The 17,970-nt window shown below is 42.8% G+C and overlaps 1 protein-coding gene across 2 annotated transcripts in view; it reads left to right on the forward strand.

The window, feature by feature from the left end:
• PLA2G4A (phospholipase A2 group IVA) overlaps positions 1-17,970 on the forward strand; it is a 65,792-nt gene that overhangs the window by 23,562 nt on the left and 24,260 nt on the right. For both annotated transcript variants that reach the window (XM_079314385.1, XM_079314386.1), the window contains exons 5-8: positions 7,953-8,101; positions 10,530-10,643; positions 12,835-12,872; positions 15,016-15,154. In XM_079314385.1, coding sequence (XP_079170511.1) covers positions 7,953-8,101; positions 10,530-10,643; positions 12,835-12,872; positions 15,016-15,154 — 440 coding nt within the window. The remainder of the gene's footprint in view (positions 1-7,952; positions 8,102-10,529; positions 10,644-12,834; positions 12,873-15,015; positions 15,155-17,970) is intronic.

Here is a 17,970-nt window from a genome sequence, read left to right on the forward strand (position 1 = left end):
CTTCCAAGGATCCAGGGCTGGTTCTTGGGGTCCTGTTGAATCCCCCAAAGTGAGAAAAACACATCATTGCTTCTTCTGTGACAGACCATATATAAGCTCTGTTTGGGGTGGGTACCTGAATTCCACTTCCCTCATGGACACTCCCAAGCTGTTGACTCTTCTGGGAGATTGCCCTTAATTTTTTTTTTTTTTTTTTTTTTTTTTTTTTGGCTGTTGTTGCTCCAGATTATGAGCCACAGGTGCTCTGGGAACAAGAGAATTAATTTTACATTGTGGGGTGATGGAGGCCTGGGGAACCATGAGGGATTTTGTTTGTGTTGTTGTTTGTTTTTCTGTATCAGCCTTTTCAAGACTTTCTGGAGCAGCTCTGACAGATCTGTGCAAATCTAAGTTTATGAAATACACTGAAGTGCTTTGTGTGATATTTTTCATCTGGAGGCTCTGAACTCTTCCTGTCCTCAAGGAGTTTTAGCTGGCAGATCTGGTGTATTTGTGGTGCCCCACACAGGCATTGACTCCTCTGGCATGGCCATCCACACCTCTGTCTCCTAAAGCCCAGGCTGGGCAGATAACCAGTATTTCCAGAAAGTTTTCCAAGGTTTCTTGAGCTCTTCATGAATGGGCAGTGTAAATGGTTGTGTCATCCTCAGGCCATTTCATCATTCTGTGAATTAGTGTGTGGGGGTGATAAATGAGATTTCCTGTAAGAAGTCACCACACAGAATGGAGGGGATGGAGAAAAAGAAGTTTGGGGGAAGACTCTTTCTTTCCCAGTTCATTCAAGTCCCTTCTTATTTCAGGTGCCTGCCATTTACTGTAGCCTCTATAGAAGTCCTTCCTTTATTGGTGTCACTTGTTTCAGTTTTAGTGTCCCTGTCTGAGTGACTTCCACACCCTGCATACTGTCCTGTCAACATCTAGGTGATGCAGCTGTAGGTTTACAAAGGTTTAAATCATGGTTTGTTTAGAGGCTGCTGCTCTGGTGGGTGTGCTCAGCTCCTTTCCAGGCTGGAAAATTTATGAGCTGAGTAAGTGCACAGATGGGTGCTGGGTGACCTTGGCTGGCCACTCTGTCACTCCCTCTGTCAACAGGACAGGGAGAGAATATGTCCAAAGGGTCAGCATGAGGACAGGAACAGCTCTCACCTCTTACCCACATAGGGAGACAGGCTCAGTTTGAGGAAATGACTGTAATGTATTGTCAGTTAATTGTAGCAGAGTAGGATACTCAGAAATAAACCTAAAACCACTTCCTGCTGTACACCTTTCCTTTTTTCCATCTGCATCCCTCTCTACCAGCTGTTGATGGGATTGGAATCAGCCAGTGGACCCTGCTGAATTGGCAGAAGCACAGCTCAGTGAAAAAGAAGACAAAAAAGTTATTAGGAAGAAATTGTTCCCTGTGAGGGTGGTGAGGCCCTGGCACAGGGTGCTCAGAGAAGCTGTGGCTGCCCCTGGATCCCTGGCAGTGTCCAAGGCCAGGTTGGACAGAGCTTGGAGCAACCTGGGATTGGGGAAGGTGTCCCTGCCTGTGGCAAGGAGAGCTTTATAGTCCCTTTCAGCCCAAACCATTCTAGGATTCTGTGCCCCTGCTGTCCAATACCTGCTACATAAAGCTATTACCAGGTGAAAATTCAGAAAATCTATATGGCTTTGGTGAGGATTTCATTAGCTTAATTGCTTAGATTGCTGCTGATTACAGACCTTGTAAAACCACTTCTCTGACTGGACCTCTTGCCTCTGTCCCAGTGAGTTCTTATATAGTAGATGTGCAGTTTTGAGTCTTCTCAGATGCCACCTGGACTGCAGAGCCTTTCCTTGCTTCCATGATAGTATAAGAATTTATAAAAAAAATACAGAGTCCCAAACTGCAGCATTGTGGAAGAGAAGTGCTTGCAAACTGGGTCTCCTTTCCATAGCATCTCTCCCCTTCTGGACTTTCAGGCATCTTGGCAGAAAACTGGGCCAGAGGAAGCATTGTAAAATTTGTCTTCTGTCTTTAAATGTGTATTTAAGTGTACTGGCTTTCACAACAAATGGTGGCATCTACAGAGGAAACCAGTTGTGTGACTCTGATCTTAATGATCACTCATCTTGCTTAATCCTGTTTGGGATTTGCAGATTTTTCTTGCTTCATTTTCTTTGATGCTGTGGTAGTGAACAGTGTCATTACAAGTGTTTTTAGGAAAAAAATCCCTTTTTAAAAATGTTTCAAGTTTGATAGGTTGCAGCACTGGTACTCAGCTTCTCTCCCAGTAGCTGTCCCCTCTGTTGGAATCAAAGATGCATTTTCCTGCAGCTCAGCTGTCAGATAAACAAGTGCTAGGAGCAGTGCAGTCACCAGAGCTCAACTCTGGTTGCAAAACTTGCCCAAACAGAGCTGGGAAGCAGCTCCTGGGTGGCTCTTGGCATGGTCAGCCCATGTCACTGCAGCCAGCTGTGGACATCCCCCAAGTTTAGGACATACCCTTCATCATTGCTTCCTGCATCTCCAAAGGAAACTGAGGTGGGAGCACACCTTTACCTGTCTGGCTCTGCTCTGGGATCTGGGAATGAGGAAGGGGTGTCCAGCATGCACTGCTTGTCCCTCACACCCTGTGCCCTGTTCCCCATGAGCCAGAGCTCCTGGAGTTGAAGCTGGCTTGGTTAAACCCAACTGACAGCAGTCCAGGCAGGTGTGAGCAGGGTTTTAAACCTGGCCTAGCTGAAAGGAAGGAACTGGAGATTTGCCTGCTTGTATCATGGCTTGTGTTACTGCAGCTTGTTCAGGACTCATCCAGCTGTTCTCTGGAGCTGGCCATTCCTGCACCCTGAATTAGCTACAGTGCACTTACCTGTCAGACTGCCATCAGATAAGGCTCTTCCTGCAAGGCCCTGGAGCAGGTCCTGATTTTTGCAAGGGGAAAACAAGCTAAACTGCTCCCCTTCTCCAGCCTAACAGCCTGGGAAAAGTAGGTCAGAGTTGGCCAATCCTCCACATCCTACAAGCTGCATGTACAAATCTTCATGTGGCTGAAATATGGATCCATAAAAGATGGATAAAAGAAAGAATCTTAAATGAACAGTGCTGCTAACAACTGCTCAAGATCTCAGTCTAGCACTGAGGCAACCAAATTCTAGATTTCAGTTTCCTTGGCACACCCAGTATCCTTTCCCTTTTGTAGGGATATCCAGTGCTGGGATGTGAAAGTCATGTTGGAAACAGGCTCGTGTGTTCCACAGTGAAACTGATCCAGAGAATGCTGCTCTTCTCAGCTGCAAAAACATCATTTTGATGAGAAATTCTGTGCATGAATGCTTGCCATGAAATTGCTGAGGGGGGGACCTGTTTCTTTGAGAGGTCAGTTAAAACTGATTCCCATCCTAGATGAAGCTCTGCCATGACTTTCTTATGTCATGATGGTGACATGGAGCAGTGCTGGCTCAGGCCTGGGATCCATCAACGCTGTGTTCTACTTTGTTCTGATTTTCTTCTTAAATCTGTTATCACAGAGGCATTGCCAGCCTCTCTCATTGCCCAGCCTTGGCCAGCAGCCTGTCCATCTCCAGAGCCATCAGGGATTTGCTCTGACAGACATGGTTGGAAGTTTCCAGCAGCTTCTCACAGAAGCCACCTCTGTGGCCCCTGCTACCAAAAACCAGGCTGTGCAAAAACAACACATGGAGTGAGATAGTTCACTGGTTTAGCAGTGGGAACTAGATATTTAAATTCCTTAAAAAATCCTGGCTCTGGCACACTACTAGAAAAATATTATTTTGCGTAATGCTTCAGTCACTTTTCCGTGTGTGTCTGCAAAGGGGCTTGTACAGATAACATAGAGGAGGCAGTGTTTCTTTGCTCTTGGCACTTCTACAAATGTGGTTTGACCAAAAGCTGACATGTTTAGGGTTTTTTTTTTCCCTTTCAAGGCTGGATCAATGGAAGCACATCAGTCCTGCACCAGTGAACTGGGTGATAGTCCAGCGCCTGTGCTGGGAGCTGGTTCTTCCCCTCGCTGAAGTAACACCAGAGATGAAAAGCACTGTCATAAAAGGCACAAATAATTTTTAATGAAGGTGTTACCTAATCCCAGGATTTCTCAAAGCATAGCTGCTGCTTCAGAGCTGCCTTACTTCCCTTGGAGTCACCTTCCGCTCACAAAATCTGGCACTGCATCACCCCTTTGCAAAACCTCCAAAGCCACCAGCCCTGACATTCCCTGTGGTGCCTTAAACACAGGCAGCAGTGAGAACTCCTGAGGGTTTTTGGTTTCTGTGGCCTTCTGGCAGGTCTCCTGGCAATCTGCATTACTGCTAGGATATGGATTTTGTTCTGGAGTATCTCAAGTATCTGTTCCATGGTTGGAGGGACAGTTATTGATAAGTGCCATTTTAAAGAATTCCCTTTTTTAAAAGCTGAAAAATCACATGAAACTGGGAAAACTCATGAGTTTAAAATCCATTATTTTTTCTCCTGACCACGGCAGAGACACCAAATCATATTTCCATGCCACTCTAAAGCCCCATAAAATTCACAATTTGAATAGATATGCCATTCTTATTTAGCTTCCTTTCCCTTTGAGGAAGGAGAGGTCATTCAGCAATTCCCATTATTGGCTTGACCTCTACCAGGCTGCTCAGCTGCATGTGCAAAACAAGTTGTATTGTGGTGCAGCAAGCCAAAAAAATGGTGGGAAATACACAAAGAGGGTCATTTGGGACCTAGTAAGTTTTTATCAATGGGATTGAATTTAATGGTGGATAAATTAAGGTTATTACCACTTTTTATTTTGAGATAGTTATGTGTCCATCTTAGTATTGTACTTGAATGGGCTTTCTATAGTTTCTTTATGGTAGTTATGCTGTTGAAATAATTAAAATTGACATGACTGAAATATAAATCATATATCTGAAATACTAATCATATTAGTATAGAGACCTGATGACAGTCATTTCACCAGACTAATAACATAAGATCAAATGGTTTCCAGTCATTGCAGAAAATTTTACAGGTTTCCCTAATAGCCAGATTGCTTAAAGCATTACTCATTTTTCACTGTGAAAATGTTTGACCCTAATTACTATCCACTATGTGTTTCACTTGGTGATTCATAATATAATTCAAAAGGAGAATCCTATAGCCATGACTTAACCAGGAGATAAATCAAATGAGGAAAAGTCAGCAAATCCTTACTTTTTACTTCTCAGCCATTCCTAAGGGATCAGTTTAAAAACAGCAGTGGAGATGCTGACTCTGCTCTTGTTTTTGGATGTGTATCTTCAGCCCCTGGAGCTTTGGATGGGGGGGGGCTGTAAGTCTGAGTAGTTTTGCTGGTAGTTTTTGGTCCCCATCCAAGGAGATTTTGGTTAATATATCTTCAAGAAGTATTTAGAATTGCTTATAGCAATATCTTAATCAGAGTAAGCAGTATATTTTCTCTTCATCTAAAGAAGGAAGTTAAAAAACAATAGATTTTCATTTTCTTAACTGAAAATAGCTCCAAATAAGCTTTTGAACATGAAAGGGCAGGTGATTAAATCTTTGCCTTGGGTTAAAAAGCTAATAAAGAGATGGAGTGAGGTGACTTGGCAATACTGAACTACCAAGACTGATTTTTCCAAATTTAGTTGATCCATGCCTTGGGTTTAGTTTCTGTTTCAACACTTACCAGAGTTTGCCTTATAGGAAGTTAGTAATGGATCTGCATGTCAGAGTACTGGGGTTTCTATGTGCTTTGGGCTTTTAAATATGGATAGGAAGCCATTTGTTGTTTGTGCTGATAAGAAAAATTAGATTTTTGTAACAGAGTTGGGACCCATCACAGCATGATCTGAATGGAGAGGGAGGCATTGATGTTTTGCCCACAAGTCTGCCCAGCCATCAAGATTTTATCTAAAATCCAGGTTTTTGTAGGCAACTTCAGCCTTTTGGCAGAGCAAACCCAGGTGTTTATTGCCAAAGTGTGCTGGATATCAAGACTTAGCAAATGAGACCTTGTCGCTTCATGGATTTTTATTTCAAAGAGCCTTGTTTCTCTTGATTCTTGTCTTTGTGGCAGAGCTTTGTGTAGCAGTTGAAAGGAACTAATAGAAAAGTTGTCAAGTTGGAACATCTGCTGAGGAAAGACTTGGGGCTTGATCCCCCACTTGCCCTGCCCATAACAAAGACACAAGATCAGACATAATTCCTCAGGAGCTAATAAAGGTTGCTATTTAAAGGCTTTCCAGCTGATCCCCGGCTTTAAATACCTGCTTGTTCCTTACTCAAGGAGCACTGAGACCACCTCATTGTAGCAATTAGCTGAGCCCCACAGGTATGGAGCACAGTCCTAAACTCCTTGAGAAGTTGGATTAGGATAACACTGAACAGGATTTGCCTGGAGACACATTCAGAACCTCCTGAGTTCTCCAGCCTCCAAAAGCTTTTTTTTTTTTTTTTTTTTTTTGGCTGTTTGGTCAGGTTTTTTTCCCCCAAGACATTTGATTTGAAACTATCCAACTTCTTTGTTTTCCTCTTTTCCCTCCTGTCCCAGCAGGAGGGAGAAGTGGTTCTGGGCCTCAGGAATCTCATGGATAAGGTCTCATTGAACTCCCAGAGTTTCTATAATTTGCCTTTATTGAAAAAAAGGTATCTTTAGACTTAAAATGTGTACAAGGAGGAATGTTTGGACTTATTTTTCTTCATGATAGGATTTAATCTCTTTCCAAAACAGGCCTTTAAGGAATTGTTTGTGGTGAGTATTGGTTTGCTTGATAAGTTTCACTAAAGTAGAGGACAAACTTGGAGGAGAGGATTCAGGTTTCTCCTGAGGGACAGCTCTGGATTCTGCTCCCTGTGCCAGGGACAGGACCCAGGGAATGGCTGGAGCTGGTCAGGGCAGGGTCAGGCTGGAGATCAGGGAAAGGTTCTGCCCCAGAGGGTGTTTGGAGCTGAACAGGCTCCCCTGGGAATGGGCACAGCCCCGAGGCTGCCAGAGCTCCAGGAGAGTTTGGACAGCACTGCCAGGGATGCACAGGGTGGGATTGATGGGGTGTCTGTGCAGGGACAGGGTTGGACTCCACAATCCCTGTGGGTCCCTTCCCACTCAGGATATTCTGTGATTCCCTGTTTCAGTATTGGAAAGACGTGGGTGTTTTACCACAGTAGAGCAGGAGGCTTTTCATGATGCACCACAACCACAGAAATAACCTCCCTTACTCTCCTGGGAAGTGTCTGAGCCCTGGCCCCATTTGATACAAAAGTCCCCACCCCCCTCGTTGTACAGAAATACAGAAATATTATTAGAAAGTGCATTTTTAGGCTGCATTCTGTGATCTCAGGAATAGTTATTTTTAGACACATCCGATGGGATTTGCCAATGTTTCCTTTTCTCCCCCTGGTAATTCCTATCAGCTGCAGTTGCCATATCTCTGCTTCCAGTTGGGCTTCTGCTGTGTAAATAAGGTCCTGATCCTGTGGTGACTCCCCAGAGCTGTGATGGTGGCAGTGTGTCAGAGCTGAGTGCTTCTTACGCTGCAGGGCTGTGACTGATTCCCTCCATCACTCCCAAACCAGCAAAGGTGAAAGAGGATCCAAAGCTCACAGCAAACTGCTTGTTTTCCTTGTTTTGTGGGATACTTGCTGCTGTGACACGAGCCAAAGCCATTAAAGGCTAGAAAGAGAGGAGGAAGTAAAAGCTTTTAAAAACGTTTACCACTGCCTGGCAGATGTTTGCATATTCCCAATAAACTTGACTCAGTCCCTGTGCCATTGTTTGCTCAAGGCTTTTCCCCACCCCTCCTAAAAGCCTAATGTTTCTTTTGGGGAGATTATTGGTATCATTGTATCATTTCTGTCATTACACTTATGCAATTTATAGAGTTATATCTTTCTGTCCTTGACCATGAGCAGATCTGTGGTTTCACACTATTTTATCACTTATTCCTGCCCAAGCTGGAGCTTTCCCTGGCCTGACCTGTGTTCTGCTCCACAGTTGACACTCCAGATCCCTACGTGGAGCTGTTCATCCCCACTGCCCCTGACTGCAGGAAAAGAACCAAGCATTTCAACAACGACATCAACCCTGTGTGGAACGAGACTTTTGAGTTCATTCTAGACCCCAATCTGGAGAATGTTCTGGAGGTAAATCCCAGGGCTGGGATGGCTGGGGACATGAAGGGTAAAATAACAGTGGCTTACGTGTGTGTGGCATCTGATATCTCAAGATTACCCCTTTGTTTAAAATGCTAAACCTGGGTTTAGCTGTGGTGTTAAGCAAGAGGTGTTGGATAAATTGAATTCTTCAAGGAGTAGCCTGAAGAGTCATTTGAAGATACGCCTGTGAGTCATCTCTTGGACAGCTCCTGAGGGATAGTAGTTTGTTTTCCTTACATCAGCTGTGGAGTACTCCCTGCTTCCTCCCTGATTCCACTCTTACAGACAGGGAATAGTAACTCAAATGTCTGCCCATGGAGACAATGCAAAATGCTGATTCTGCTGTGTCCTCCTTGCCTGGAGCCCACCCAGGAATCTTCTGGGTACTATTTCAAGTGCAGCCTTGTTGGCCAAGCTGCTGTTCAGCCTCAGTGTGTTAAATTTCTCCAGTCTGAGTGGGCATGGCAAAGATCTAAGGTTATCTCTGGTCCTTTGTGAGCTTTGTTCTTCGTAGAGAATGTCCCTACCACCTGTTCTCTTCTGACCCAACTTACACAGTTCAGTCTAAATTGGCCAACTGGAATGGGGCTGCAGCCTTTGAAGGTTTTCCTTGAGCTTGTGATCATCAGACCTTGGGTCTGAAAGGGAGTTGTGCTTCCTACAATATCCCTGTGTTCCTGGGGAACATTTTGAGCTTTTACACCCATAGTCAACTTGTTGGATCATGAAGAGCTATCCCATGCACTCTGCTCTAGGTACAAAAAGTATTAGGGAATTCACAATGATTTTCTGGGCGTCAGTTCCTGCCTGTTCCTCTGGTGCCATTGCTGACCCTACTGGAGCAGACCTTGCTCTGAGCTGTCTGACACTTAAGCAGCTTCCATAGGAATGTTTGAATTTCTTGAGGACAAAATTTGGTTCAAGGGTTTTGAAAAGAAGAAAATTTACTGCAGTCACAAGCACAGCAAGATGGGTTGCAGGTAGAGATGTGTCTTTGCAATAAAGAAAGGCTGTTGCTGGTTCTGAGATAGTGCAATAAAATTCCCTGAAAATTGCCTGCAAGGAGTAGATGATAACATTTAATAATGGTTAATTGTTGGCCTGGTAGTGTAGGCAAGAGCCTTTGAATTCTGCAGTGAAGTGCAGTGTCAGAAATATGTAAAATCACCTCTCCACCCAAACCCTCTGTGAATTCTGAAGCTCAGACTCCACAATCCTTGTGACTCCTTGGATTGTTTTAATCTGCAATTTTAACTCTATCCCGAGTGCAGGTTTCCCTCTGAAGTGTAAGCAGCTCTTCAAAGTTCCATTAAGAAGTTTTTGCTTTTTTTTTAAGAGACAATGCTCACAGCTTGCAGGAATGAGTATAAAGTTCTGCAAGGAAACAGAAAAATGTAAATACCATTATAATAACGACTCTGCCCTAAAATAAAGATAATTCATAATTGCAAAGGGTTGCTTGTGGCACAGGATGAAAAAGATTCTTTATAGCTGAGAAGAGGCTGATCCCAGATGAAGCAACTGATTATTCAAGTGATTGTATCTTGATTTCTTTTGTTTCCTGTAAAAGATACAGTCCAAGCCACGAACATGTGATATTTTAGAATATATAATGCCACAAAGTGGGAAAAAAACCCCGTAAATCAAATGAGTCTGGAGATCTCATTTAATAAACATTGTGTAAATGATAATTTGAAATTCTTTCTGAATATTGCACTTGGAAAGCAGCCACTGAGGGGGAAAAAAAAAAAAAGTCTGCTAAACATAGATCCACATGGATTAGAGCAAAAGCATAGATTAGTGTTCTGACATATCCACATCCATGTTTGGATATTATCACATTTTGGAAAGGTCTCTGCTCCAACATGGAGGGTATGAGAAGAGACTTGAAGGTCTGCCTGGATACAGAGAGCAGCTTTGTGTAAATTGGAATGCTGCACACTTTGCCAAATCACTGCTGTAACAGTCTTGGTCTGTAGACTCAAGGCTGGGGTATGTGGATTCCATCTTCTCTCAAAAGTTGCTGGATGGTTTTCTGCCCTATCGCAGTTGGAGCTATGCACGTTTCTCCATAGGGAAATTTTACTGACTGGAAATCTAAAGGTTCTGTGCTTTATATGTAGAATTTGAAGGTATTAGAAAGATGGTGATATTTGCTGCCAGAAAGATGCTGGGATGAAAATCCCATTGTGAATAATCCTGGTGTACTCTTGCAGTTCAGTTCCTTGAATTGCCACCTCCATTGTCCATTTGCTTATCCTGGTTTAAAAGAAATGTCAGTTGGCACTGGGCATTGACTGGATTGAGTCAGGCCCATTCTTTTTCCATATAGTTTTTTTTTTTAATTTCAGGCATAGGCTTGATGGAATTAAGGGATTTCTTGCAGTAGGATTGACTATTCAGATATCTCTTCCAGGTAACTCTCATGGATGCCAACTATGTTATGGACGAGACTCTTGGCACATCCACATTTCCCATCTCTTCTCTGAAACTGGGAGAGAAGAAGGAAGTCCAGTTAACTTTCAATGATGTAAGTTGGACATTCATGACTTTGCTCTGGTCAGAAGTTTTCTGAGCATTCACTGTTGCCCACAGATAAACACAGAGGCTAAAGACACTTTTAAGCCTTAACTATTTATCTTCTTACAGCCCTGCTGAGAGGAGAATTAAGCAAAGCAGTGCCACTGAATGCCTTGGTGTCCCTGCTGGAAGAATCATCTTTGAAAGTCTAGTTTGGAACTTTCTCTGCCTAAAGCAGTTTCTTCACACTCGATGCAGTTTAGTTTCAGTTAGTGTGAGGTTACTCAGAGTTTGCTGGTCAGTGCATTCACTGCCCCTCCTGCTGCTGCCTGTGGCTTCCAGAAAGCTGGAGGAATTCTTTTATTATTACACGTTTCACTTTCTGTAAGTGGCTTGTTGTAACACAGCCCTAGTTAACATGCAATGATGCAGTAATTGGATTACTACCTTCAAGCATGTCTGCAAAACAGCTGAAATCACTTGAAGGGGACTTGTCTGTAATGCCTGGAAACTATTGTTAAATCTGGGTGGAATTGAGCTTGTTCTGCACATATCAAAATCTATAAATACCATCTGCATTGTCATACCCTTAGGGCAATTGGAAATTTGATAGCCTCTATTATTTTTCATTTTTAAAATAGCAGCATTTTTTAAAGTTTCTGCATATTTATTTGACTAAGTGTTTCAGTACCTCTTGGGCTTCCAGAGCATGGGCTGAGAGCAGGTCCTGGTTCTGCCAGGCATGAGGTGGGGCAGTGAGAAAGAACTGATGAATACATTTTGCAAACACAGTTCACAAAGCTCATTCAATTAATACAAGGCCTTGCCCTGCTTGAACTTCTCATCAGTGTTCAGCAGAACTTGGTAGGGAGTCACAGGGGGAAAAAACAGTGCAAAAAAGGCAAATACACTCTGAAATTTATAAGCAAATAGTTAAGGGGAGATAGGTTGAGTCTGATGTAGACAATGTATACATAGCATGTGTTCCTGAAATAGCTGAGGCAGCTTGTATAAGGCACAGAAAATGCCATGATACTTCCCTGTAGGAATGCTTCCCTCCAAGGATTTATTTCATGTGCATACATTTTTATAAGCATTGGATCACTGCATGGTTTCAGGAGTGCTTTCTAAATTAGTAATTTCAGGTGGGGAATAATGTAATTGCTTCCCTGCCTTTGAAGTGCTTCATCAGTGACTCTTCACTCTGTTTGTTCATGTTCTTCCCTTTGTTGTTTCTCTGCCTTTTCCCCCTACCTTGCTCATGCCCTGCCTCATTTGCAATTCCCATTTCAGAATTGGGTCTGCATGTGGGAGTCAGAGGCAACTTTGAATCCCAGATCCTTCAGTGCTGTCTGAGGGTCAAGCAGACATTAAGTCTGGTGGTGTAGTGGCTCCATCCTTGGTGCTCACATGCCCCAAGTGAGGAGGAGAATCTGATTTTACACAGAGGACAATCTGAGTCTGTCACTCCTCCAGGGCTGCACCAGTGAGGCCATTGCACAGAGAGAGGGTGAAAATACCTCTCCATTCTGTCTTAGTTCCACAGCCAGTGCTCCTGGATTGTGCCTGAATTGGTGCTTTAATCATAATTTTTAACTTCTTGCCTGCAGGCAACCCTTTCTGTGAAAGGCAGAACCTGTAGCTCGTGGCCAGGGAGTTCAGTGTGGTTGGCAAGTGAAGCTGTTGTGCAGTGACATTTATTGGATTTTCCAGCAAGTTGTAAGCAGTCACCCTTCCTGATTGCTAATTAAGGCATGTTTATCTGTGAAGAGACACTTGGTGGCTCCTGTGGAACACAGAGCAGGGATTCCCTCACACAGGTGGCACTTAGATGTGATCCCCTGGTGCTTCTGCCAGCCATGAGTGGGTGAAGAGAATCAGATCCCCTCAGGACAGGGATGAGTTGCACTGTCAGGAAAGGATTAGCAGTGCAAGAAAGGCAAGGCAGTGGGATCTGAGGAATGAAAGCACTTACCAACATTTTCCACTGTATTCAGTGCTAGTGGTGTATTTTGGAATCACACTGTATGCTTTAAAAAAATCCATTGAGAAGAATCTCATTCATATGTGCCAAAAATATGTTCCTTTAAAAAAAAAAAAAAGAGGAAAGAAAGAGAGAGAAAGAAAGCAGTTCTGACAGTGGTTGTTGATGTTTTTGTGGTTTTGAGTGCTGTAATCATATTTAAACATTTCTTGTTTAGGTCACAGAAATGACTTTGGAATTGTCTCTGGAAGTATGGTGAGTATCTCATTTTAATTTTTTTTAAGGGTGAAAATTATGCTAGCCACAAAGAAATTTTTTTATTTAAAACTTTTCATTAAAATTTTCATGGAATCACAAGATATCCTGAATTGGAAGGAACCCACAAGGATCATAAAAGTCCATCTCCTGGCCCTGCACAGGACACCCCAAGAGTCCCATCCTGAGGGAATTTTCTTAAAAATATGTGAGGTGGAGTGCAAAAATTCCTCATTGTAGCATAGAAGTACCAGGTTGTAAAAATGAGGAAGTCTTACCCCTTTGGTTTATTTTCACATTGTAATTCTGTTATTGACCAAACACCCTTACTGGATTGAGAGGTTCCAAATGTTTTCAGGAGTGAGGCCATCCCATGTAAATCTCTCAGCCTGGTTTATGTGAAGGCCTTTCATTCTCAAGGGTTTTGTTTCTAAAAAAACCCACAGATCTCACTCAGGTGCAGCTTCATCCTCACTGTTTCACCTTCTCTGGGAACTTGGCCCCTCACATGAACTTTCAGCTGCTGTTACAGAAGCTGCCCCTAAAATGTATTTAAATGTAAATACCACACAGTGAAGATTCAGGTGAAGATTTAGGGCCAGGAGTTCTCCATGTAAAAGCTAAGCAGGTGCCTACCTTTATTTACCCCTTTTTTTTCCCCTCTCTAGCTATCTTTCTCCCTCATTGTTCACTTATGCTGGGAAAGACCAAAAATCACAATGAGGCATAATCAGAACAACACATTTCAAGTCTAAGACTTATTTTCTGGTAACAAGGAATTTAAGGAGTCATTTTTTTTTTCTGTAGCTATAAATAGGAGCACTGTAAAAGTCAAATTATTTCCTGATTACTCCAGAGACTGACAAACATCCTCCAGGGATAATTTCTGCTCATCATGTTGTACTAGGAAAATGCATTTTGAGACACTCTAAACCAGTCAGACTTTGTACATGACAAGAATTTCATATCTCTGACATTAAATAAACACAAGATGCTTGGCTGTGTCTTCTTTTTAGGCTTTGAAATGTAAAGAGTCTTATAAAGTTCTTCTGCTATTCCCTGTTATCCATGCAAATTGTGGATATCTTCATGGAACATTGCTTCTAGGGAGTCTTTTCCCCCTTTTTCTTAATCTTATTATTTTATTACATAACAGGTTGTTTTAAAAATCTGGACAATTATTATCTGAGCCTCAATGGATCCATTTCACCATTGTGTGCTTTTCAGTGGGTACCAGGGTGGATTGTCCACTCCTGCTCTCTGCAGTCCATGGGAAGTGGCAGCTGAAGTTGTACCTTTATTTTAATACAGCACTGAGATCCTTACACAGCCTTGTGCACATTTTTTATTCCCACAACATGGGGAAAAATACAGAGAAAAGGGCTTAGTTTTTCCCGTGGTGTGCCAGTGTGATCTGTGGTGTAGATTTATAATTGCATGTGAGTGGAGAACTCACTCTATTTAATTATTTGCTTTTGGCAGGAAAATTAATCCACAAACACCAGAGGTTTATGTCCAAAAAGGAAACAGAGGAGTCTTTTTTGCTTTATTGGAATAAAGGGAGAGGCCATGAGGCAAATTTTTTGAGGATCCAGCCTCCTTTTATCCTAATTTCCTGGCCACATTCCCCTCTCTCTTTCCCCACTGGATGAGGTACTTGAGAGGCATAGACTTCCCAGAACACCTGATACTTGAGATTCCCCTGTAATGTATAACCCTCCCCTTTAATTTTTAATTCTTATAGAATTCATGGTTTTCCCTCATTGCTTCTTCCATCTTTCAATATCCAGTTTCATTTATCAGCAAACCTGCAGTTTGTTTGTAAAGGCAAGTATCCTTTTCAATTCATCAATCAGTGGAATCCATCCCATTGTTTCTTTTATCTCTCAGTGCTAACCTTATCTAACAGCAGACCCTGCAGTTTATTTGTAAAGACAAATCTAACATTGCTCTCACTTTTAATGGGTTCTATATAAAATGCACGTATAAAATGTACTTTGCCTCCATCACTTCAGAGCTGATGGATGGTGTCACATGGAAAACACTAATTTCATTTCGTGTGAGTGGGTGAGGCCTTTCTGCTCCTGTGCCATGGAGATGCTTGGAGCTGCCCCTCCTGTGACAGCCTGTCCCTTTTGCCCAGCTCCTCCACAGACCTGCGGTTCAGCATGGCCCTGTGTGACGAGGAGAAGAGGTTCCGCCAGCAGCGCAGGGACAACATCATGCACAGCATCAGATCATTCCTGGGGGACAGCAGCCACAACCTCACCTCTGCCCGTGATGTAAGTTTGGAGAGTTCCTACCAGCATCCTCTGCAGTCCTTCATTTGCCTGGGAGAGGAGAGAATGAGGTGTGCGAGGTGGAAGGGTTCAATGGAGAAAGATTGTTGTGTATAAAAATTCTTTTCCTCTGTGAGCATACAGTATTTAGCCTGGAGAGTAATTTTTCTTGGCTCTAAATTTGTAAATTAAAGTTTATGGCCGGAGGAAGCTATAAAAGGAGAGATTTAGATTAGGTATTAGGAAGAAATTCTTCCCTGTGAGGGTGGAGAGGAGCTGGCACAGGTGCCCAGAGAAGCTGTGGCTGCCCCTGGATCCCTGGCAGTGTCCAAGGCCAGGCTGGATGGGGCTTGGAGCAACCTGGGATAGTGGAAGGTGTCCCTAGGATGGCAATGGATGAGCTTTAATGTCCCTTTAAACCAAATCATTCTGGGATTCATTGGCCCCTTAAACAAACTGCTCCAATTTTTCCCTGTTTGAATCCCAGGCTTCGTTAAGGTGTTGGCTCTGAGGGGAGATTGCCATCTGAAAAGTGCCTCAGGGTGTATGAAATACCTGCTGAATCCTGCAGTGGCTCTGGGCACTCACCCAGCACAGAATGTGCCCCTGCATGCCCAGTACCCATCCCATACTTTGTGACCTTCATCTCTGAAAGACTAGGCAGGAAATGAGCTGGTTTAAATTTAGAGTCAGCTTGGAAATTAGTTTATTTCTTTCCTTCCTTCTTTTCCTCGAGCCTTGGATTTCTTTGGGTTAGGGTTATGAAGTTTTATTTCTTTGAAACATGAGGAACTGCAGTTTTCCTTGACTGGCTTTTTGAACCAAGCCAAGGAGAAGGGAAGCCAGTAGAACTCAGTGGGCTGATGGTGGCTTGGGTTAAATCACAGAATCAGGGAATGGTTTGGGTGGCAAGGGACTGTAAGGACCATCCAGTCCTACCCCCTGCCATGGGCAGGGACATTTCCACTGTCCCAGGTTGCTCCAAGCCCTTTCCAGCCTGGCCTTGGACACTTCCAGGGATCCAGGAGCAGCCACAGCTTCTCTGGGCACCCTGTGCCAGGGCCTCCCACCATAGTGAGAAAGGGGCCCAGATCCTACTGAGCTCTTCAGTGATTTCATACAACACTACATTATTTAGGGTTAATTAAGAATCCACTTGGTACAGATCGCCTTACTTTCTTGTAGCTTTTCCATCCTCTTCCTTCCCTGCCCATTCCCTCTCCTGTGCTGCTTCCAGAATTGTGACAGGAACACTTTGTGCCTGTGGGGGTGTTTAGCAATGAACAGAGTCCTTGAATTAATCTGGGTTGATTCCTTCATTGGCATTGATTCCTTTTTGTGCATTTTTAGTATAAGGAGAGTGTGACTGTTTTGAAACCAGCACTGAAGAATATCTATTGCATTTCCATGAAGTTTTCAGTAGGTGGTAAATGCTTTATTGTTGTGTACTTTTGAACTCTGTCTTGCTTTGTGAATGTTCTTCTGTGAACTTTTTGAGGAACATAAAAGAATTTAACAAGTATGGTACTAATTTTAATTGGACTGAGATAAACTGTGTGTATTGTGAAGACACATTTTCAAGGTTTTTTGATTTTCAGTTCAGTTATTTTAATTTTGACACATGCAGATCTTATCAGAGTAAGAATCTGTCAGTGTGGCATTAGTGTGACCTAAAGCAAACAGAATAGGATCTTCCTCAGAAAGGATTTGGATATTCTACCAAACTCCAGTTGGAGCTCAGTGCCTCAGGTCTCAGTTCCATGCAGGTGGTATCTGTGCATTAATTATTACAAAGGTTAGCTAAGATCTCTTATTCTTTGTGTCATCATCTTCCCTTAGTATCCCTCACTGTCTCCAATATTGAAATTTTATCAGTTAAACTGCATCTTCCCAGACAGTAACTGTAGGTATCATCCCATTTTTCATATGCCAAATGTGTATCTCTAAGCTGACTTCTCAGAATTTTTATCTGTTTCTTAGCAATGAAAAAACCCTTTTTGTTCAAATTAAACTCTAATTTTGCTTTTATTGCTGCAAAAGGAAGATAGCAGGAGGATTTATGGGATGTTTGCAGTCTTAACATGAAGCTAGGAGACATTGAGTAGTTTTAGCTGTCTGTGGGCCTTGTTTAATCTTGGACAAGTCACATACTCAGAGTTACCCAAGCTGCTTCATCTGTGAGTAGCTTGTGCTTTGCAGGGCTGCTGAAAGATTTTAATACCTCTGAATTCATTATACATGTCTGAATGGGGAAGTGAGTAGTTTAAATTTCCTAACTTAATCCTGAGGCACATTCTGGAAACACAGAGGTAGAGATTTCTTGTACTTCTGTTATTGCTCAGTTTATTGTTTTAATTTTTGCTGCTTCAAGCAATTTTCTAAAAATACCATAGTCTTCTAAAGAAAGCATATAGTTCTTTGTGACTGGATTTGCAGAACAATTTTTTAATAATCATTTCTGTGCCCTATGGCATTCTTTTTCCACCACAGGTATTCAGATTTTGTGCACTGTGTTTCCAGGGCATTTGGATAAAGACATCTGCACTACTCATTCCCAAAACAAGATTTAATATGGTTTAGCTTTTTCTTGCCTGATTACTGGAAGATATGATTAAGAACCTTTTGGTTTGAGTGAACTCATGTGCTGGTTGTTCTGTACAAAGGATTTGGGATTCAGGAGTGTGCAGCCCTTGGTATCCTCTTTCCTCTGTTCTTCATCAGGACATCAGGTTTCTTGGTTCTTGGCTCTGGGTGCTGCTCCTTCCCCCCTCCCTGTTTTTTCTGTATTTATCCCCTAGGGCAACTTGCAGAATGGGTGT

Source organism: Erithacus rubecula (genome assembly GCF_903797595.1).
Source record: "Erithacus rubecula genome assembly, chromosome: 10".
Classification (NCBI taxonomy): Eukaryota; Metazoa; Chordata; class Aves; order Passeriformes; family Muscicapidae; genus Erithacus; species Erithacus rubecula.